The 22,116-nt window shown below is 46.9% G+C and overlaps 1 protein-coding gene across 3 annotated transcripts; it reads right to left on the bottom strand.

Moving 5' to 3' along the window:
* Positions 1 to 1,272: 1,272 nt before the first annotated feature.
* LOC102915310 (cytochrome P450 4F1-like) lies at positions 1,273 to 21,064 on the bottom strand. 3 transcript variants are annotated; one of them, XM_076559452.1, is made up of 14 exons: positions 20,982 to 21,064; positions 20,290 to 20,488; positions 16,731 to 16,875; positions 14,407 to 14,460; positions 14,189 to 14,316; positions 12,244 to 12,365; positions 10,742 to 11,012; positions 7,113 to 7,179; positions 6,804 to 6,933; positions 5,282 to 5,415; positions 5,129 to 5,193; positions 4,914 to 4,996; positions 3,994 to 4,202; positions 1,273 to 3,603 (listed from the first exon to the last, which is right to left on the bottom strand). In XM_076559452.1, exons 2-13 carry the CDS (start codon positions 20,485 to 20,487, stop codon positions 4,025 to 4,027), a joined length of 1,575 nt encoding a protein of 524 aa, XP_076415567.1. In that variant the 5' UTR covers position 20,488; positions 20,982 to 21,064; the 3' UTR covers positions 1,273 to 3,603; positions 3,994 to 4,024. The 3 variants fall into 3 exon arrangements, with proteins under 3 accessions (XP_076415567.1, XP_042122881.2, XP_006991348.2); XM_042266947.2 differs by having other exon boundaries at positions 3,998 to 4,202; XM_006991286.4 differs by having other exon boundaries at positions 1,273 to 4,202.
* Between the last annotated feature and the right edge of the window lie 1,052 nt (positions 21,065 to 22,116).

The following is a 22,116-nucleotide window of genomic DNA, read 5'->3' as shown; positions in this document are numbered from 1 at the left end:
GTATTGTTTTCATTTAAATTTTGAGGCGAACACTGTTTCAAGCCATGCCTAGCATATGGTAGGACTCACACATGTGATTTCTGAACAGACTAACACGCATGTTCTTATTGGTATGACTTATGACCTTGGACACTTCCATTCATTTTGATGTTTTCTCACATACAGATTGAAGGGCATATCAAGGTTTCATGACTATTAAACAAGTTAAACTGAGCATGGGCTAAAGCAACACTCCTTGTTACATGGCTAGCATGCAGCTCTTGTTTGTCATTGTTTGTGACAGAATAAAGACACAGTCTGGGTCCCTTTGCCACATTCGTCAGGGAACTACTTGTTTGTAAACATCCATTGTACATTTCCTGGCCCTTGATAATCTTTTTAAAAGGTGTGAGCCTGTGGCTTTGGGTTAGAAACTCCAAAAACCTGGGGCTTTCCATTCTCTAGCTGTGTGATCCTGAATACACAAGCTGGCCTCTCTGAACCTCATAGAAAGGGTGTGCCTGTGAGGGTTGCTGGTTTGGCCACTGAATATGTGTTCTGCTGAACCAGACCCTGATGTGAGAGGTCAAGTTCAAATTTATTTGGGTGTTATTCAAAGACAAGTTTCAATTGCCAGGTGTCTCTTTGGAAGAGAACTCTTGGAAACCAGTAAGACAGTGGGAAAGTCAGATGGGTCGAGGAGACAGAAGAGGAAGGCAGCTGAGGAAGGAGGCTGGCACAGAGACAGCCAAGACTCAGACATGGTGGGGAGCTCTGGAAGACAGAGAGCGTACACATGCACCTCAGAACCATCCTACCCAGAGTGAGGGAGCTGTGGCGTTTACCCACTCATACCATCCCTGAGAGCTTCAAAGGTCAGAGTTTCTTTCAAGTGTATGGTCTTTATTATAAGAGTCAGGCCTAGGGACAGGGATAGGAGACTCTGACAGCAGCTTCAGTCATGAGCACAGGCCTGTGTGAACAGTTTAGTCACTCATTGGTTCCAACACAAACGCACACATATTCCACACATGCATCCCTACCCCATACTCACATAGCCACACACACAGACACAGCCCCCACACACATCCCTCCCTGGCACCCACACACACCACATGCACACCACACACACATACACACCACACAACCACATGCACACACACGCCACACATAATGCACATACTCAGATACCATTCAAGTGTTAGTATTCTCTTTGATTTCATTAATCATTCTTACAATTATCTTTTTGAATATTTTGCTGGGATTTTATTTAATTTACTCACACGGAATCTATTGTTTTGGATTTACATTTTTTAGAATGGTCCTACTGCCTTTTGTTTTGTTTTGTTTTGTTTTGTTTTTGTTTTTTTTTTTGTTTGTTTTTTTGTTTTTTTGTTTTTTATCTTTGTACCAAAACTGAAAGTGTTATTTCATTGGTTGGATTTCCTTTAATTAGCTATATTCTTTCAGCTGCTGAATGAGCAATAATAAAATAAGGCTAGGCTAGAGAAGGTTGATGTTCACAGTTAATAGCTAAACCCATCAGTTCACATTCTCAAATATGATGATCTATATCACTCCAAGAACAGCATATCAACCATAGAAGCAACCACAATTCCAAGATATTTCCACTATGTAAATATAATGATGAGTTAAAAATAGTCATTCACTCAACTTCAGTAACTATTTGGAGATAAGTACTGGTGGTGATAACAGTGGTGGTACTTAGTGTATGAAGACACGAGTTTCTAAGGCTAGGAGTGGAAAGGATGTCAGCTTTGTATGTGGATCACTATTAAATCTGAAAAAAATGAAGGTGGGGGAAAATGTCTGGAAGGGAGAAGTCGGAACTGTCAGAGTTTAAAGATTACTAAAAGTTATAGTTAAGGCACAAGAAGAGGAGGAGATGGAGAATTACTCGTCTCCCGTGCTGTGGAAAAATAACTGACAAAGGCAATAAGGGAGGAAGGTTTGTTTTTAGACCACAGTTTGAGGACACCATCCATCGCGACAGGCGGTGGCAGCAGATTGGGGCGGCCGGTCACATATCCACAGCCAGGCAGCAGGCGGGAGAATGTCGGGGCCCAGCTCCACTCACCTTATCTTTATTCTCTCCTGGCAGATAGGGTGGTCTTCCCACATCAATTAACATAATTAACACAGCCACGCCCAGAAGATAACTGATCTGCATAATCCCTCAGAGACGTGAACAGAAATTTGTCTCTGACATGAATTTAGACTCTGCCCATTGACTATCAATATAACCACCACAGTTCCATTCCTTGTTGATTTGACAATAAAACACACCTCTTTAAAACTGATTCTTGTCCTTACTGGCTCATGGCCATCTCATAATACAAAATGCATTAATCTAACTTTCAAAAGTTCCTGTGAAACATCAAGAAAACCAACAACCCAATTGAAATGTAAGGCATGGAACTGAACAGAGAGTTCTCAAAAGACAAAAGACAAATGGCTGAGAGACAAGTAGAATGGCCGCAGAGGTCAGAAAATTAGTAAGAAGCCATGGAGGCAGAATTCCCAGGGGAGAGGACAGAGCAAAGGGTATAAAGCCCTGAAGGGGAATCATGATAGAAGAGCTTAATGGGGTAGATAGGAATATGGGGAGGGACAATTAACATTACTTTTCAAAAAATCATACAGAAACCCACTAGTGTCGAAGCTTCCTAAAATACATGCATACACGTATACCAGGTGTTAAAATGGAGTTATCCTGTGAAGGGGCAACCATACCTCTACTAGACATCCAAGGATAACAAATGAAAGCCCAGCTCCAGGACTGGGCTGCCTCTTTTGGAGTTGTTGGAGAGTTGACCAGCCACCTTGCAAATAGGATTGTTTCATCACAACTTAGTTAGGCAAACAGAGGTTAAGCGCTGCTCCAAGGCACTGGCTTTGTTCTCTAGGTGGGGAGAGCTGATCTCATTGTTACCAGTTCCTGTGAGATGGTGCTACTAATAAAGGATATTCTTTTCCTACTTTTGTTTAATTTCGTGAATGGAACTCTGTGGATTGGGATAAGAAAAAACATTTGGAGTAAGACTCCAAAGGCAAAGAAAACAAATGTGGCTTCCAAAGGAGGACACTAAACATCTTTAAAATCTTTTTGGAGTCCTGTTTTACTGTTTTCCCCCGTTTTGGGTTGTGTGTGTGTGTGTGTGTGTGTGTGTGTGTGTGTGTTTTGTTGTTGTTGTTGTTGTTTGTTTTGTTTTTTTATGTAGGACAGCAGGGCTTCACATATGCTGAGCAAGGGCTATTCCATTAAGCTAATGAACTAGCCAGCTAGCATATGGTATGCCTGAAAGGCACTCAGGCCTTACTCCATGCCACAGTGGACTCCCCAACAGCCAGAGTAGGAAGGCCCGAGCCGTTGCTGTCCACAGTGCTGAAAGACACCTAACTTCATCACCTTCACTTCCTTGGGGTCCTCTCACTATGAAAATGGGCACAACAGCACAATGATCAGACACACTACGAAGAACCAAGACTAGCCCGATAGGGTGTCCCAAAGACTGCAGTTTCAGGTGGCTGGAAGGCTTAGGCCGAGTTTCCTTTAAGACCAGCAGTTTGAAAACGACCCATGGCAACACAGTGCAGCATCACCTCAAAAACAAAGCAAAATGATAGCTTGCTAGATTTAATATGCATAGAAACTTCGAACCCACAGAATCAGAATTCCAAGGTGAGAGAAGATGGGCATATGAGATTAGAATAGAGATCAAGGTGGTGAGAATCTGAGTCTGTTTGGCCCTTCATCCTGTTCCCTCACCTGTTCAGTCACCTCCCCTCGGCTCCCTATTGCCCAGAGTAGCTCAGCTTGGCTAGAGAATGAACCCTCACCATAGGAGCCTGTGATCATCCCGAGGAAGTCAGGGATCTTTGGCTCAAATCAACCACCGTGGCCACTGGGTGGATTACTTACAGCCCCTGCTTGCAGGGTGACAGCACAGTTTGTCCTTTGCAATCTACAAAGGCAGACTCGCGCCTATCTACCTACTAGGAAGTCCGGGGCAAAGTGGATGGGTCACTGTCCACCCGTGTTCAGCGGCTCCACCCGCAGCCACAGCCCGCCCTCTGCGCGCAGGATCAGCTCCGGCTTCCGGCGCGGCTCCTTGTGGTCCGGCAGGATGCGGAAGCGCAGCAGGGTGAGCGCCAGCGCCACCTTCATCTCGCTCATGGCGAAAGTCTGTCCTATGCAGTTCCTGCGGGAGGGCGGGGTGGGGACTCTGACTGCGCGGGGACCCAGCCAGGCACTGTCAGAACCAACCTGACCGGATCTGCCGCAGCAACAGGGCAGCCTGAGGAGCAGCGAGGGATGCTAGTATACCCGGGACTCCTCTTAAAGCTTAACTTGCCCAGCGCTCAGACTACAGTACAAATCAGCGGGAGGGCAGCACTCTCAGCTTTTGCGGCTGCTCTTGGAACTTCTTCTTTTGTTGCTGTTGTTTTTGTTTGTTTGTTAGTTTGTTTGTTTTTTGTTTGTTTGTTTTCAAGACAGGGTTTCTTTGTGTAGCTTTGCGCCTTTCCTGGAACTCACTCTGTAGACCAGGCTGGCCTCGAACTCACAGAGACCCGCCTGGCTCTGCCTCCCGAGTGCTGGGATTAAAGGCGTGCGCCACCACCACCCTGAATGGATATGTTATGTGTGAGTGTATGTATGTGTGTATGCTGAGTGCCAGTGCTGGTGTTTGCATGCCATGGCATGTGTACGGAAACCTGGAGGACAAACTTCAGAGGTCAGTCACCATCTTTCTGCCCCTATTGGAACTTCCCAAACGGGCTCTACAAGCCTTGGTTTTCACTCTGATTAGAAGATGTAGGGAGGGGACCAGAAACCTAGACCATCTGAACTCCGCCCTTCCTCACCACCAGACCCAGATCCTGCTCCATAATCCTGAGCTCTTTGGCCTCACCTGGGTCCCGCCGAGAAGGGAACAAATGCCAGAGGTGACCTGTCCTGGATGTTCTCTGGATCAAAGCGGAAGGGGTCATAGACCTGAAGAAGAGACCAACCATGGTGAATGAGGGGCATCTACCAGCACAGCCTGAGACAGAGTCTTGAGTGTGCTGGGATAAGTGAGGTCTGATATCCTGAGGCCACTGGGGGATGAACAAGGGCACAGCGCACCTCAGGGTCCCGCCACACGGTTGGGTTGTGATGGGTTCCAAAGATATTGATGATGCAGATGACGCCTGTGGGAAAAGGGACAGGCAGGGTAAGCTTGTGGCCTGATAAACCTTGCTGTGTGCCCAGGATGCTTCTTCCCTGTTCTGTGGCTACCTTTAGGGATGACCCTGCCATCTGGGAGGGAAATGTCCTGGGTGCAGCAGCGGGAAACCATTGTGACCGGGGGATGCAGCCGCAGACTCTCCTTGATGCACATGGTCAGGAAGGGCAGCTGGGCCAGGTCGTCCCTGAGGAACCCATCATATAATTAACCAGGAGCAAAACAGAGGCTGCCAGCCCCTGTGTTGCCCATTTAACCTTTCCTCACAGCGGTAAAATAATCCCAAGAAGATCAAAGGATTAGGGAAGTGCTAGAGGAAACTTAGCCAGACATCTTTAGAGAAGCTTTTTTTTTTTCTGAGAAAAACAATGTCCACACCCACAGTTGAGTTGTTGAGTTATTTTAAAAACTCAACAAATTTATATTAAAACAACTATTTATTATGGTTTTAAAAAAACCCACCAAAATCAAAAGGCAAAGAAGAAAGAAAAAAATAAACTGATCTACTGTGTTTGCTCTTCTGACTTTCTCCCCATTCACATAAAACCTCTCTTCCCCTCACACATCGTTGTTGTTGTTGTTGTTGTTGTTTTTTGAGGCAGAGTTTCTCTGCAACAGTCCTGGCTATCTGGAACTCCATTGTAGACCAGGCTGGCCTCAAACTCACTGAGATCCGCCTGCCTCTGCTTCCCAAGTGCTGGGAATAAAGGCGTGCGCCACCACCGCCCAGCTTCCCTCACACATCTTATCTACCTTCCCCTCCTGTAGATTTCTCTCCTCTCTCCTTGTCTTCCCTCCAGAGTTCTTTCTCCTGTCCTGCCTCCTCCCCATCACCGTGCCCCTTCTTCCATCTCCCCTTCTCCATTCCTCTTTATATTTTTCTCTTTCCCATACCCCTCCTGCTCCCAGTCACCCACCCCCATTACTGTCTTCCTCCTCCACCAGCCCATATCATCCTTGGGCCTACCGCCCTATTGCCCACTGTCACACAGATATTCAGTGACGTTCCCGATGAAACATTTTCTCTCCTCTTACACGTGCTTCTCTTACTCTCTATCCCATGCCTGATGTGTGTCCTAGGGCTGGTCTCTGGGCTGAGTCCTTAACACAGACTATGCTGGGCACAAATCAGAAAGGAAAGGTGGTGTGGGAGGATTTGATGAAGGAAGATTGGATGCATGGATGAGTCACAGGTTCAAGACAATATAGACATGATTTTATCCCCAGATGTCCCCTGCTAATCCCTGGGAAGAATAGTAAGGAAGTAATTAGGAAGCAGATGAACAACCAACCTATCGGGAAGGGAAGATATGGGAAAATGTTATTTAGGACAGAGTGGGGGAGTGGAAGGGAAGTTCATTTACTCAACCCTGCAAAGTAGCATCATCTGCCCTCGCATCATGTTATTTTGTCAATAATTCTCTTTGAAGTCCACATCTTTCTGTTCCCGTGATGAAGTAGATGCCTCACCCACCAGCCAGTAACAGGACAATCATTGAAAGAGTTCCCTGCCCCACCTGGGAAAGAAAACCAGGAGGGGGCACTCAGGAACAGGCCACCAGGACCTGAGCTCACCATTCAATCTCCTCAGGCTCTCGGTCCCTCAGCAGCTCCCGCACCTCCTGCCGGCAGCGCTCCTGGTATTCCGGGTGCCTCGCCAGGTTGTACAGGACCCAGGAGAGCCCACTGGCCGTGGTGTCATGGCCTGAAGAGTAGACAGTTAGACCTGGGTCTCGGGCTGTTTCAGCACCGCTACGCAGACAGCACTCAAGTGGTGAAGTCCTCAGGAGGGATGAGGAAAAGATAGAATACAGGGAATGGAGGGACCCAGATTCCTGAGATGTAGAGACTCCTACCCCTTCTCTGGTCTCACGGGACCCTCACCCCTAAACATGAAGGTGTCAGCCTCTGCTCGGATGTCCTCATCTGACAGCTCCTTTCCATCTTCATCCTGGAGACAAGGCAAGGTCTTACATCACACCACTTCTGAAGGTTCCCGTGTTTAACATAAAATAATACCTGGAGATCCTTTTCCAACCAGGCACACAAGACCTCTGTACTCCTGCATTCCTCTTGATCACTGGAGGGACTCTGGCTAGCTTGAGCTTGGCAAGCATGACTCTGGCAGGCCTTGCCCTTCTCCCCCATTCCCTCTGTCTTGCTAAAAAACCATTAGATGACATTCCTAAAGCTAGTCACCAATGTCTATTTCCTTATTTGACCACTTCCTCCTCCTAAAGCCGACAACCAAGTTCCAGCAATCAAAGTATTTGAAGTCCAGCAATCAAAATTGCTCCCTTTGGCTCACCTAATTAACATGCCCAATTAAAATTAAACACCTTATTCTAACACGGAGTTTCCCCCTTTACCTTTATAAATCACCATTTTCCTATGTGCCATGTCTGTCTACACTCTATCCAGAGGCAGTATTCTTCCCCACTCCGGGACTTACACCCCTGCCCCCTTCCCCTTGTTCCCTTCTCCTATTCCTTCATCCCCTATCTCCTGTGTTTGTCTCTTATTCCATGACCTCTATCCCTCTGGGGCAAATAAATCTCCTTTGTGCTGAGAACTTGGTCTTGGTGGTCCTAAGCCAATACTTTTCCTTACAGTCACCATCACCAGAGTCGCCAACACACAGGCATTGCTCTTGGCTCCCCTACCTCATGTTTTTTCCTAGTTGAAGGAGTCAAAGAGCCATGGATATTTTCTACTTCTGTATGATGAGTGATTTCTGTGGGAAAGAATGACTAGCCACCTTTCATGGCAACTTGTCTAGGCATTAGAGACTAAGTATCGCTCTAAGTCAGTGGTTCTCAACCCATGGCAAACAGCTGTCTCCAAAAACATTTACATTATGATTCATAACAGTAGCAAAATTACAGTTTTGAAGCAGCAACAAAAATATTTTATGATTGGGGTCACCACAACATGAGGAGCTGCATCAGACGGTCCCAGCGTTAGGAAGGTTGAGAATCGCTGCTCTAAGTCATTCGCTTTGCTCTGCTCTAAGTCATTCGCTTTGCTCTGCTCTAAGTCATTCGCTTTGCTCTGCTCTAAGTCATTCACTTTGCTCTGCTCTAAGTCATTCACTTTGCTCTGCTCTAAGTCATTCACTTTGCTCTGCTCTAAGTCATTCACTTTGCTCTGCTCTAAGTCATTCACTTTGCTCTGCTCTAAGTCATTCACTTTGCTCACTGGGTGGGGAGAATGGATTTCCTTTTCACCAGTTTTCTACTGCCATCTGCTTTGTCGCCAAAGGTGGCGTCTTTGGGACTGAAAGGTCTAGACTGACAGAAAAACAGGAGCAAGATGATGATGATGCCACACTGTGTGTGGTCAATAAGTAAGCTTCCCCTTCTCCCTTCTTTATCTCTCAATTAGTCTTTTTCAAATGTGTTCCCTCTCCAGTTTTTCGCATCTTGCATTCTGATTCCTTTCCTACTCTCCTGTTCCATTCTTGGGTCTAAATCTAGAGAATTTATCTTATTTCCTTTGGAAGCTATCAGGTTTGCAAATCCATAAAATTTACCATAGTGCTTGATTAAAGTTGTTCATATTCAACAATAAAATCCCCTCTTCATTTGAGAAAGTTTGAGAGAAATGTGGGGTGATTTATGTGAATGAAAATGCCACAATGAAATGCATTATTTTATAGCTATGAATTAATCTTAATACTCCTTGCTTGCTCTCCTGCCCCCTTCCTATTATCTCTTTACCTTTCATTTACTTCCCCTCTCCTATTCTCCTCTTCTTCTCCCTCTCATTGTTCATCCGATTGCCCTCTCTTAAACAAAGAAGACACAGATGTGCTAGCTCTCCTATAACCCTCCATGGTTCATAATATGTGGGTCTTTCTCCTGTTGTGGTGGTTTGAATGAGATTGTCACTACAAGCTTATATATCTGCATGCTTAGTCCCCAGTTAATGAGTTGTTTGGGAAGGATTAGAAGGTGTGGCCTTGTTAGAGGAGGTGTGGTCTGTTGAAGGAAGTGTGTCACAGGTGGGCTTTGGGGTTTCTCTCTGCCTGGCTGCCTGTGGATCAGGATGTGAAGCTCTCAGCTACTGCTCCAGCTCCAACCTGTCTTCTTCCCACTATGATAATCATGGACCAACACTCTGAAACTGTAAGCAAGCCTCCAGTTAAATGCTTTCTTTTATAAGAGTTGTATTGGTCATGGTGCCTCTTCATATCTATAGAACAGTAACTAAGATAATGCTTCACATTCAGGTAAAATAGTCAGATCACCTGGGAAAGAAAGATCTTGGAATAGGGAGTGATTGCTACCTTCATAGCATGACTGCTATAATATGTAAGCTGCACTGATCATGAAGTTATGTGCAGCTCTCAACAAAGATATAGACCCAAATGCAGATACTAACTTAACAAGTGTACTGGCTGGTTTTGTGTGTCAACTTGACACGAGCTAGAGCCGTCATAGAGAAAGGAGCCTCAGTTGAGGAAATGCCTCGGTAAGATCCAGCTCCAAGGCATTTTCTCAGTTAGTATCAATGAGACAGGGCCCAGTCCATCATAGAAGGTGCCATCCCTAGGCTGACAGTCCTGGGTTCTATAAAAAAAAAAAGCAGGCTGAGCAAGCCAGGGGAAGCAAGTCAGTTAGTTAGCAGCATCCCTCCATGGCCTATGCATCAGCTCCTGCCTCCAGGTTCTAACCCTGCTTGAGTTCCTGCCCTGACTTCCTACAATGATGGACTATGATCTAGAAGTATAAGCTGAATAAACCCTTTCCTCCCCAACTTGCTTTTTGGTCATGGTGTTTAGTCTCAGCAACAGAAACCCTAAGACACCAAGGAAGGCCCTTCAGATCCAGACCTAGAAAGGCTGTACCCAGTGTTCTCTCTACAGTGTGTTTCTCCCTGACTTGTCCCTCTCTTTTCCTCAGATGCCTTCTATGGCTTCTAGATGTTCTCTCCATCAAGCCCAAGTCATTACTGAAAATATAAAATGTTGAATCATCTCACATTCAATACCAGCATCCGTTATTCTTTTAAAATCATAAAGCTTTGGGAGCAGGGGAGCTTGCTCAATGATTAAAAGCATCCTCACCCACATGGTGGCTTATAATCATCCATAACTCCAGTTCTAGGGGATTCAATGCTCTCTTCTGGCCTCTAAGGGTACCAAGTACACATGTGGTACACACACATACATGCAAGAAGACATTCATACACATAAAACAAAAATAATCTTTTTTTTAAGTCATGAGGAGTCATGTAAGCATGTAGTGTCAGAAGTTGGGGCAGGCAGATCCATTCATCCAGCCCTGAAAACAAGCCTGGCAACATAGTAAGATGCATCTCAAAAAAGCTACTAAAGCCAAAAGGGCTGACATGCATCTGTAATCCCAACACTAAGGAAGCTGAGGCAAGAGGCACATGAGATTAGGGCAGTCTTGCCTATACAGTGAGACTCTACCCAAAACAAAACAAACAAAACAAAACTCTCAACTAATTAGTGTTTAAAGGACCCATTGCACCTTTAAGAAGCCCACCTTGCTTAGCAGCAGCACATCAATGAAATCCAAAGTCTTGGACTTGGCCTTGGCCTTGATGACATCATCACCACCATGACTGGGCAGAGTGCGACGTCGCTCCTGGATGACGGCATCAGTGAAGTCATGTACCAGGCGGCAGGCCTTATAGAAGCGCATCCCATCAGGTGTGAGGCGGTAGAGCAGGTCCATGTGCAGAAGCAGCTGCTCATTTCTTTTCACAACTAGGGCACTGAGCTCCAAGATGGCAGCGATATACTTGCTGGGCTTCCTGTACAAGAAGAACGTGAAGGGAAGCAAGAACGCAGCAGACCTAAAGCCTGAGGTGCATTTCTCTGCAGAGGGTGGGAACTAACTCCCCACAGGATACTGAGTAGCCCAGCTGATCTGGAAAAGATGGCAACACATGATAAGCATGAGCCTAAACTCAGTCTCTTCTCTCCCTTTATTCCATTCCATGAGCCTAGGCATTTCCCTAGGCATCCACCGCATAGTGTGGACACCAGACCCCTCTCTTTCCTCTCCAACACAGGGTTCAGTCCTGCTCTGCCTGTTCCCTAACATTGTCCACCCAGATCAGAACAAACCAATTCTTGCAGTTGGCCTGTGGCCTTGTACATCAACTCCATTTTCTTTTAAAGGGCAGTCATCATCTGCAGAGCTCTGGTCTAGTCACACTCATCATTGGTCTACTATGTCCATTCCTGGCAGAGCGGTTGTTTTAAACACAGCTTGCCAGTTCTTTTGGTTGATACATCTATACCCTAGTCAAGGTCATGGAACGCTCAAATGTGTTGCCTAGGTAGATGTGACCATTGAGGGGAGAGGGTTGGAGGGCTGAGAAATATCTAAGCAAACATAAAATGGAGTCAGAACAGGATGGTATTACCTTGGTCATTTCAATTATGGGGGTGCCTTTAAAGGGATGTTAAAACCCTGGCATTTTTCTGTCTCTCTTTACTTCCTAGCTGCCTGTGTTTCCTCCAACACATGCTTCCTCCATGATATAATGTTGGGCACAGATCCAAAAGCAGTGAAATCAAGTCATACTGAAACCATGAGCAAAAAACAAAACTCCCAAATAACAAATAAAACAAAACAAACAAAAAACCTCCTCAATTTGGTAATCTTAGATATTTTGTTACAGAGACAGAGCAATGAAGAGCTTTCATGGTTTCCTAGAAACCACGGCATGAAGTTCCACAGTTCCCTTGGCTTTCATGTCTGTATGCTTTAGTTACTGTCTACTCTTTCAACCTCATCCCAAAATGCCTCATGCCGGAGGCCCACGACCTGTGTCATCTGAATCTCTGTTCCCTTTTCTGGACAATTTCACCTCATGGATGGGGCTACTCCACCCCCACCTCCGCCCCCCGGGTTCACTGTCAGCTCTGACCCACTTCCTCCATGGATTCTCTTCCGCCGCTCTAGACAGCCTTGCCTCCTCCATCTCCTGCCTTGATTCTACAGACTGGGTTCCAAGGCCCAGAGTTGGAACTCACTCCTGGCAGTTGCTATCGAAGCTGAAGACACATTTCTGCAAAGTGTCCAAGGTCATGAGGCTGATGTTCTCAAACATGTCCAGACGAGTGCTACCCCCTGAGGCCAGGCGCAGCCACTTGGCCTTAATTAGAAAAAGAAAGAGAGAGAGAGAGAGAGAGAGAGAGAGAGAGAGAGAGAGAGAGAGAGAGAGAGAGAGAATGATGCTGTTGGATCTTGGCTCCCTGAGACTCTGCCCAAGCGCCACTACTGTAATGGACACCCTCAAACCAGCCAAGCCCAACCGAGTAATTGTGGAAGTTGTGACTACAGCAGATGAAGACCCAAGACTGGTTCAGAAGTCCTGAGTTCAAGTCCAAGCTCTGATTCCTGTGCTCTGTGCTCCCTCAGTCAGTTCATTTCCCTCTCCTGGTTCTTGTCGGTCACATCTTTAGTTGATCTGCTTTGATGTCTGCTAAACTGAGAGGAAACCGTACACCACCATGTGCTCAATTCCTGCAGAATACCTTGAACAAGGTCTCTGATAAATATGACCCTCAGGTTTATCATTAAGGAGAAAAAGGTAACCCACGTACCTCACAGGCTTGTGGAATTAGTTGGTCAGCATAGATAATTGGATTGGTTGGATCTTAGCATCAATTCCAGCCTATGATAAGAACTCAATACATGGTACCCCCTCATTGTCACTGCCATAAATGGATTTCAAAACTATCCCTTTGTTGAGAACGCTAGACTTCCATTGTTCCTTGAGAAATTTTGTTAGACATGCCAAGAGTGAACTGTCATGATGTTCTTAACTTGGGCTATTTTCAGATGTCAGTACAGAAAACCTATAGATACAGCAATGATTCCCCATGGGTAAAAATAAGACTAATTTCTGCTTGTTATAAAAGCAGATTCCCTGAGAGTCAATAACATTTTTTATATATAGTAATATTTATTATCGCTTATTATTAAAATTCATAAGACCCAGTCATATTATTATAATATTATTATATTGTATTAGGATGTAAGGCACTCCAATTACAGCCCACTTGATTTGCTCTCATGGAATGTGGCCCATTGAAGAAAAGATAAAAGCTGGAAATATATACATGCTATTTGCAGTGTGGTGAGTTAAACTCTGGCTTTTCTATCTAACCCCAGAATCTAGCTTGTTCTAGCAAAAATCCATGACAAGTAAACAAGCTAGTGTAACAGTTTGCAAGGCAGGAATCATTCTGTGACCATGACTCCAGTTCTTATCTTGTTCAGGTACCACATCCAGTACAGTGTGATTTTCCAGCAATGTCCAGTAGAAGGTGGAGCCTATTTGAGCCCTTTTTGATTTTGTGTTTCACTTATGACTTGACCAACAGAAAGTGGCAAGATGGTAAAGCCACAGTTTCAGGTAAAAATAAACCTCTGGCCCTATCCAGCTTCCCTCACTCCCACGGAACTCTGTGCCACAAGCCTCGGGTGCCTAGAAGGGGAAGAGAATCATGGAAACACCTGTTCTCCCCGCTGAGTCCATCCTAAGTTATCTTGAAGTCTGTATGCTCTGAACATGGCAGAGCTGAGCCAGGTTAGCTGAACTGCCCACCTGATCTACAGCTGACCATAAAACACCAGGGACCTAGACCCTGTCCAGAAAAAACAGCCAGTGTATTTGGAAGTGCCAGACCACGTCTATGTTCAGTTTTCAGGGCAGCAAAAATTAACACCTGAGCACCTACCACATAGATGATACTCTATGGTATCATCATAGACAAAAAGCAAAGAGTTTAATCCTAAATCACATATGAGAAATCAAACCTTGGGGAAAAACTACAACAGGCCAGCATGATGCCCTTCAGAGCCAGTACTGTGGACTGGATCTGTCTGCAGTCCCATGCCACCCCCACGCCCACCCCCATGCCCACGCCCACCCCCACACTCCAGTTGGGAACCTCGGTTCCAGGGACTCACATGCATGATGTTGGTGCTGTCATTGAAAATCTTCACATACGGCTTCAGAATGTTGAAATGGAAGGCGGGTGTCAGCATATGACGGTGGCGGCTCCACTTGTCACCAGCACTCACCAAAAGCCCGTCCCCTGGGAGGGTGACCGTCGGTAGTGGGCAAGGGTGGCACCTTTCTCTGAGCCCCAGGGCTGTCCCCAGTCATCTCACCTGCAGGGACTCACCCAGCCAGGGTTTCAGGAAGCTGTAGAAGATGGCATCCTTTGGGGCAACAGCAGCTGACACGAACAAGGATAATCAGGGGCCAGGAGAATGCAGGTAATGAACTTGGGGAAAATGTGGTGCCCTCATCAGGGGTGTGCATATCCATCTCAAACCAGCATGACAAGATTCGGGGGAAGGACAGAGTTAGCAGAGAGTAGGGGACAGGTAAGGGAGAACCAGACCAAGCTTTAGAAGGAGGTAGAACAGAAGCATGGCCTGACATTGCATAATGCACCCAAGTATGTATGCATTTACATGGCTCCTACACAGTCTAACATGCCAGCACAGCACAACACTCTGGAGACCTTTACACAGACCTAGCACTTCCATCCATCCAGCACTTTCTGTCATCTCCTGAAGTATACATGTGACACAGATGCACATGACCTAACATGTGCTAACATGGCTAAAACACACATAATCTTCTCTTTATGTTACATTAGGTATAAAACACCATACCTAATGTAACATCAAGTACGATGAATCTCAGTGTGTCCCAGAAATTATATTAAATGAGGAATCGCTTTTTGGCTAATGGTTTCAGAGTCGTTTGTGGTGATGTATAACAGTTCATAACATGTTGTCCAGATTGGGAAGGGGAAGGAGAGAGTTCCAGGATAGCCGGGGCTCCACAGAGAAACCCATGTGAAGACTACACAAATGGCCACCAGCCAGGGCCCCTCCAGCACGCCTCCCCAACAGTGCACACTAGGGTGGTTGTACAGGACACTGTCTTCCTGTCTCTGAATTAGAGGAAAGAGGCTGCCAGGGAGGTGGATTCCCTGTGCATGAGGCAGATGGAGCCCTGAGAACACTATCCAACCCTTTCTCATTCTCTGTGCTGAGCTCTGCCACAACCTCCTCCAGACATCTTTTATACGAAGTAATCCTCAACCTTCAGTTAGAGGGACAGAAAGACACATTCACTCTCAGGATCCTCAACACAGCCTTAACCTGGGTTCTCTTCCACCCATTCTCCAGGCCCTCAAGTCCCCTGCCCACAGTCTCCCACACAGTAAGTGGAATATCTGAGACCTGAGCCTGGGACAGTGCACCAATAGCCTGAATCCTTACCCGTGCATCCCCAGACACTAGCACCAGGATCCCCAGACTTTCCAAGACCAAAGAGAGGCAGAGTGACTTAAAAAGGAGTTTGTCCTGTGGCTCAGGTCAGGAAATTACAATTAATTACAAGCCTAGAACTCCTGGGAAATCCAGGAGAGAGGCAAGCTGCCCCATGGAAATGAATGTCTGAGGCTCATCACTTGGACCTTGATGAAAAGCTTTCATAAAACAGAAAATGGACTACAGGAAGGTAAAACAGACCTAAGGACACAGATTCTTATGTCATTGCTTGAAAGCTGGATCCAGTCATGCCAGAAGACAATCCTCCCAGGTCTTTATAGTCTAGAGATTCTCTTTATTTCCTTCCATCAAACCAGGTGAGTTTTTACACTCACACCTGACAGAGACCTAGGCTTGTAGAGAGAGCCAAGGGCCTACCTGGCGGATGTTTGAGCCATGGGCACTACGGAACTCTCCCTCCTCTGTCCTCAGCTTTTCCTGTACGGTAATGTCAAGGGCAAGGTACGTGGGCCAGGCTGGAGGGAATTTCTTAAGAGAGAGTCTGGGCCTAGCTGGTGAGCAAGGAACACATGATGGGCAAAACACAGGAAGCGGAAGAATGGAGAAATAGCAGCTGGATTCCCACGTTAGCATAAGCAGTCTCACTGCTGTGCCTGGGCATGGGCTGGGCTGCAGTCATACATAGGCTCTGCACAGCCGGCCTCTATTTAAACATTCCTAGCATCAGGGTAGGATGTCTTCATTCCAGATGCCTAGCTCTCTCTCCTGGACCGTCACTGCTCTGGCCTCTGGTCATGACTCCTCCTCCAGGAAGCCTCCCTAGCTGCCCTAGCAGACCTCACTTCTCCATTCTGCCATCACCCATCTTCCTCAGGGTCATTCCTGATCACAGGTGGTTGGTGTGTCCTTGTTATCTCCTCCAAATGGGTTCCTCTAGGACAGAGCCTTGCTCGTGGTCTCCTGGCACCCCAAGGGTACCAGGAATGCTAGGACAGGGAGGGGGAAATGACAGCAGTGGGGGAAGAAGAGACTCACATGGACTCACATGGGGATGGTGAGCACATGAAAGGGCAGAAAGGCCGAGAAAGACTGCGGAAGGAAAGATGAGGTTACTGCAGGGGCCACACAGAAGCATGGAAGTCCGGGCTAGAAGTTGTCAGATTCCCACAGCCACACCACCACCAGCTCCTGTGGGTACCTGAGGCGCTGAGGACAGACCGGATGATGTCAGGGTGGCACAGATGGATGAGGGGAACCACTGGACCTAACCAGGTCATGAAGCCCTGGGGGTAGGTGGCCACCAGCTCAGTCATCTCCTTCATGCCTTGTTCCGTGGGAGGGGACTGGAAAAAAAAAAAGACAAGGGCAATCCCTTCTGAGATGGCTCTTTTCAGGGATCAGAATGGCTGGGCTAGGGGATGCTCACAAAAGAGGATGCAACCTGACTTCTGGCTGTATCCATGATGGTATTTTCAGAACACATTAGTATTCACATTAGTAGACTGGATCAGAATGACCCACCATCCACAGTATTAGGAGCATCGTCCAACCCACTGAGGATGCAAATGAAACAAGAAACAGAGGAAAGGAAAATTCACTCTTGATTCCAAAACTTAGACCATCCAGCTTCTCTTGCCCTTAGATATCAAAATTGAGGTCCTTGACCTTTGGACTCCAGCATTTATATCTGACACTCCACTCCATACTTGGCCTCTGTTCTAAGACTGCATTGTTACACCACCAGGTTCCTGGTCCTCCAATTTACGTGTGTCATTGTGGGATTTCTCAATCTCCATTATTACATATGTCCAGACCTCTATGTAACTACACACACACACACACACACACACACACACACACACACACACACATCCATCACCTATCTATCATCTATCTATTTACCTATCTCTCCTTACCTCCTTCTCATTCTTATTTGCATACCTATACAAGCTATAAGTGTATTGTGTGGTTTGTTTATCTACATAACTATGTATAGAATTGTGCTACATAATGATTTTTAATGACTTATTTATTTATTTTATGTGCATTGGTGTTTTGCCTGCATGGAGGTCTATGTGAGGGTGTCGGATCCCCTAGAACTGGAGTCATAGACAGTTGTGAGCCGTCTCTCCAGCCCACATAATGATTTTTTTTTAACCAACAACTTACTGTAAATACTGCCTTGGTTACATAAAATTGTAACAAATCTGAAGATTATCTATGGTTTACAACTTTTGCTACTATTCTTATGTTTAGATACATTTAGCTAAGTAAATACCATGATCTAAAACTTGTCTGCAGTGTTCTCAACAGTATCGTGATATACAGGTTTGTATTTGTGAATAATAAGTGGTCTCTCATAACCTAGATCTGCAGTAGGCTCCTCCATGATGGTTTGACTAAGTGTACTTTGTAGTGTTAGTAAAACGACAAAATCACCCAGTGAATTTTTAGAATTTGTCCCTATTGTTAACTAGTGCAAGATGATGTTTGTGTGTGCATGTGTAAATGTGTGTGTGTGTGTGCACTTGTGTGTGTGTGGGGGGGGTTGTGGGTGTTACTGTGTGTGTGCATGCCTTGCTTCTGCTTCTCTGGGGGCACTGATGCACTCCCTCAGCACCTTCAGCAGGTTCCTCCTGAAGCCTTTGGAGGTAACACAGCCTCTGCAATGAACGTGCGTCTGGATGCTGCAGGATGGAGGAGGGAATCCCTGCTTCTTCTTGCTCTGTACCTATCAGTCATGTCTCCGTACCAAGCCTGCATCTTACAAAGAAGTTACATTGTCACACTGTCTGCCTCAGAGAAGCCCCCTTTGTCTTGAGAAGATTAACTTCTCAGCCCCAGCAGAAGCCTCAAGCTTCTGAAAGGGACATGTGTGGACCACACTGTGGCCTCAGGGTTTGTCCCCAAGTTTTCTCTCACATTCTCTTCTGCCTGCCCAAGTCTTCAGTTCCAACTATGCAGAAGGGTTCAAACACTGGAGCCCTAGCGGTGGCACAGTCTCAGCAGACCTCGGGACAGCAGAGGGGACCCCTACGTCTCCATGGGAGTGGCAGATCACCTAATCAGAAACCACTCCCAAAGGGTAGAGGATGCATGGTTGCAAGGACTTGTGTGCATGCTGTGAGCTCTGCTAGTTGTAAATGAAGCAACTGAGACCAGGTCAACCAATGGAAAGAATGGACCTATGTCAAAATCCAAGTGCTGGGTAAAGGTTAGAGTCAGGGAAGGCTCATGGAAGGATGAGTGGACACTCTAATCCAGGTTTTGCAACAGGCCTCAGTGATCCGTCTTAGCTGAAAAGAGCAATCTAACGAAGGTACAATCCTGGAGGTGAGGGATCAGAACAGAACTCTCCTATGACCCAGCTGTGCCCTGGGTATATTGGAGGAGGCATAAAAGTCCCTCCTGGAATAAAGTAGAAACCCAGAGATGGACTAACAGAAGGAAATTGACCAGACAGGAAGCTGGCTCTGAATCAGGGCCCTTCAGGAGGCCTGAGCAGCAGACAGTGCATGAATGTGAGGGGTCCTGGCTCTGTTGCAGCCCATGCTGGGAGCACTTCAGTATGTAATAGACAGGAAAACAGGCTAGAAATAAATCCAGAGTAGACTAGGGATGGAGAACAGTTGGCACGGACTGTATGGCAACCATTGCTGCTTGACAAAGTTCCAGCATTTCATCATTGCGGACCACACTTCTCCAGCACCTTTTTACCTTCATTTTTAATGATTCTCGACATTAATGCCTTTCCCTTTGGGAAATTTTGTGCAGGCTTTTGTAAATGAGAAAAATGTGTACAATGGTAGACTCTCTAAACAAAATATTTCTTTGGAAAAAAAAATCCCCACCACCACAGAACCAGGAATTCCATTGTGTCCTCCTAATTGCATCAAGAACAGGAAAGTTAGAGATTTACTAGACACACCTGATCCCAAGGATGAAAAGCCTACAATTCATCTCCAGAGACTGAGGCCATAAGGACAAGAGTTCAGTTAATAAATACAGGGCAATCAGAATGATGTGGTATAATAGAAAAGAGTAGGACATCAGGACCTTCCCTTTGGGAGCATTATGAAGGGAACAAGTCCAAATAGTAAGGCTAAGAAATTGTAGTATAGTGACTGCTCCCCAAAAGTCCTTCTCCCAAGGTCAGGCATTTGGACAGGGGTCTCCATTCCCTCGGGGGCTTGAGAAAAGCTCCTGCTTGCTAAAGCACTCATTCTCCTTATCTCTGGCAAGTGGAACTTGTGGCCCTCGTTAACATGACTGGTGTCTATTGTCAAGGTAGATTCCTCAACCACTGATCTCAAGCCACACCCCATTTAATCCCATTTAATCCTCCTCTCTCCCATTTAATCCTACGTGCAACTATAGATTATAGAAGGTGTATTCTTCTTTCAATTAAATGCTGTTGACAACCATCCTGATTCAACCTTGGATCATCTCTCCCCACACCTCACTGACTCCACACATTCTCTTTGAGACCTGAGCGCCAAGCAGGTCTCTGGCTAACATGGATGTGAGAAAGGCTTGAAACAGAACACACAAAGACCCTAATCCATTCTACCCCCAATTCCCTGATCTGTGGGGGAATCTATGCACCCTCAAACCCCAGCTCCCAGCCCACGCCAATCCCTGGCTCTGTCCATGCACCCTCATACCCAGATCCCAGGCCACCCTACTACTAACTCCTTGACCACTGGGAGTTCCCTGCACTCTTATACACCCCTGACCCATCCTGTTGCCACACTCACCATGCCCAGGTGGCCCCAAAACCAATTCCTCTTGGGTGGCTGAGAGAAACCACGGAGACGATGACACTTTCCATACAGAGTGAAGATCTGGATGAGGCAGTGGGCCAAGAGCCAGGAAGTCCCAACCAAGACAAAGAGAAGCCATGGTGAGGCTGACGTGGGCCCCAATCCCAGCCAGGATAGGTCCAGATGTCGCATCCTACAAGACAGATGGTAGAATGTGAGTTCCTGAACTCAGGGGCATCCTGTAATGGTGGACGGGGGACTGGGGGGTGGGGGAGTTGGAGACTGTGACAGGGGCATCCTGTAACGATGGAGGGGGGGTTGGAGACTGTGACAGGGGCATCCTGTAACAGTGAATGGGAGGGAGAGTGAGAACCTGGTGTCAGATCAGGTGGTGGTGGAGCCCCAGTGCAGGAGAGAGGCCATGAAACAGGACATGATGAGTAGGACAAGAGGCAGATGACAAGGGGAGACAGGGAGAGGGGAGTCTGAATAGTGTCCCAAACTGCAGGATGACACTAAGATTTGTAGGAGCTGCTACCCAGAAGCCACCGTATTTTCGGGATCAGCTGGATCACTGGAGCCACCCCACTTTAGCCATTCGGCTCCCCAACACCGCCCCAGACATGGTCAGATCTCTTTCTAACCCAGGACAGCACCCTTCAGGTCCACCTCCCCTAGCCTGGCACCTTCTCTCGGGAGCCGTGTCTCTCCCACAGCTCCTCTCTCTCTTCTGGGACCTCTCTGTCTTTGGTTCATTGCCTAAAGGAAATGACGGGAGGCTGGGCTCATCTGCGCCAGCCAATCCTTCCCAGACCTGGCTGTTTCCTCCTAGCCTGGGCAGGAGGCCAAGAAAAGTGGGCTGAGTCACCCAACCGCAGTGGAATTGAGTCAGGGCCACCTGAGCACGGGGACCAGATCCTCAGGACTTGACCCATCCCTCATGTGGTGGGAGAAAAGACTCTTGTGAGCAAAGGTGACATGGAGCCCCACCTTTTCAGCCCCTCCCGCCCTTCCAAGGACAAGGTATATTGTATTTTTAAAAAATCATTAACGTGGGATTTCAGGTGCCAGGAGACCAGGGCCAGGCGTGTCCCTGAACTTCTCCACAGCTCCTATGCGTGTTGGTGTGGGAGGAAGGCCTGCAGGATTCCTTGGTGCAGAACTGGGAGGCTCTGCACCAAGGAATCCTGTGTCCACCAGCAGCACAGCAGCCAAGTCCTGCCCCCTAGCAAGGCAGCGTCTCGGTAGCCACAGTTCTTTTGGAAGCTGTCAACCATTGATTGGTTTCCCAGATCAGATTCCAGGGATCAACAGCCCAGCTAGAAGAGCCCAGCTAAGGCTGGGCCGGGCTGGAGCTAGGGTGTGGAAGGAGGAGGGGAAGTGTGTGAGAGTGAGGCCAAGAAGGGCTATCAACAGATGGGGGTCCAGACAAAAGAGCCCAGGGCCCTTCTTGTTCTTATATGAAGCATAGATGGCATTTAAAATAATATATCCTAGGGCTGGAGCAATGGCTCCATGAGTTCGATTCCCAGCGCTCACATAGTTAGTGACCTGCCCTTTGGAGACACACCCAGCATCCTGATGCCATCTTACGTTAAAACCCCCTTAAGAGGGAAAAATCCCTCCTCCTCTCTCTCTCCCCTCTCGCCAGAGGTAGCACTCACCTCCCTCTTTTTCTCTCTCCCCCTCTCCCTCTTTCTTCCTATCTCTCTCTCCTCCCCACTTCCTTCTATTCCCCCTACCAGGGCTAACTCTTTTTCAGCCTCAGCTATTAACTGTCTTGGACTGTTTCAATCTGAGTCACCTTGCAGAATTTGAAAC

This window comes from Peromyscus maniculatus, chromosome 22, assembly GCF_049852395.1.
Source record: "Peromyscus maniculatus bairdii isolate BWxNUB_F1_BW_parent chromosome 22, HU_Pman_BW_mat_3.1, whole genome shotgun sequence".
Lineage (NCBI taxonomy): Eukaryota > Metazoa > Chordata > Mammalia > Rodentia > Cricetidae > Peromyscus > Peromyscus maniculatus.
This window is presented reverse-complemented; position numbering and strand designations above follow the sequence as displayed.

What these genes read in the sequence shown, in the direction of transcription:
- LOC102915310 (XM_006991286.4), bottom strand. Translation starts at nt 20,487, where the DNA reads ATGCGACATCTGGACCTATCCTGGCTGGGATTGGGGCCCACGTCAGCC. An exon ending in GAGCCTGAGGAGATTGAATG is followed by an intron (nt 5,416 to 6,803) that starts GTGAGCTCAGGT and finishes TGGGTTCCTCAG; the next exon opens with GGACGACCTGGCCCAGCTGC. An exon ending in CCCTTCTCGGCGGGACCCAG is followed by an intron (nt 4,203 to 4,913) that starts GTGAGGCCAAAG and finishes GCCCTCCCGCAG; the next exon opens with GAACTGCATAGGACAGACTT.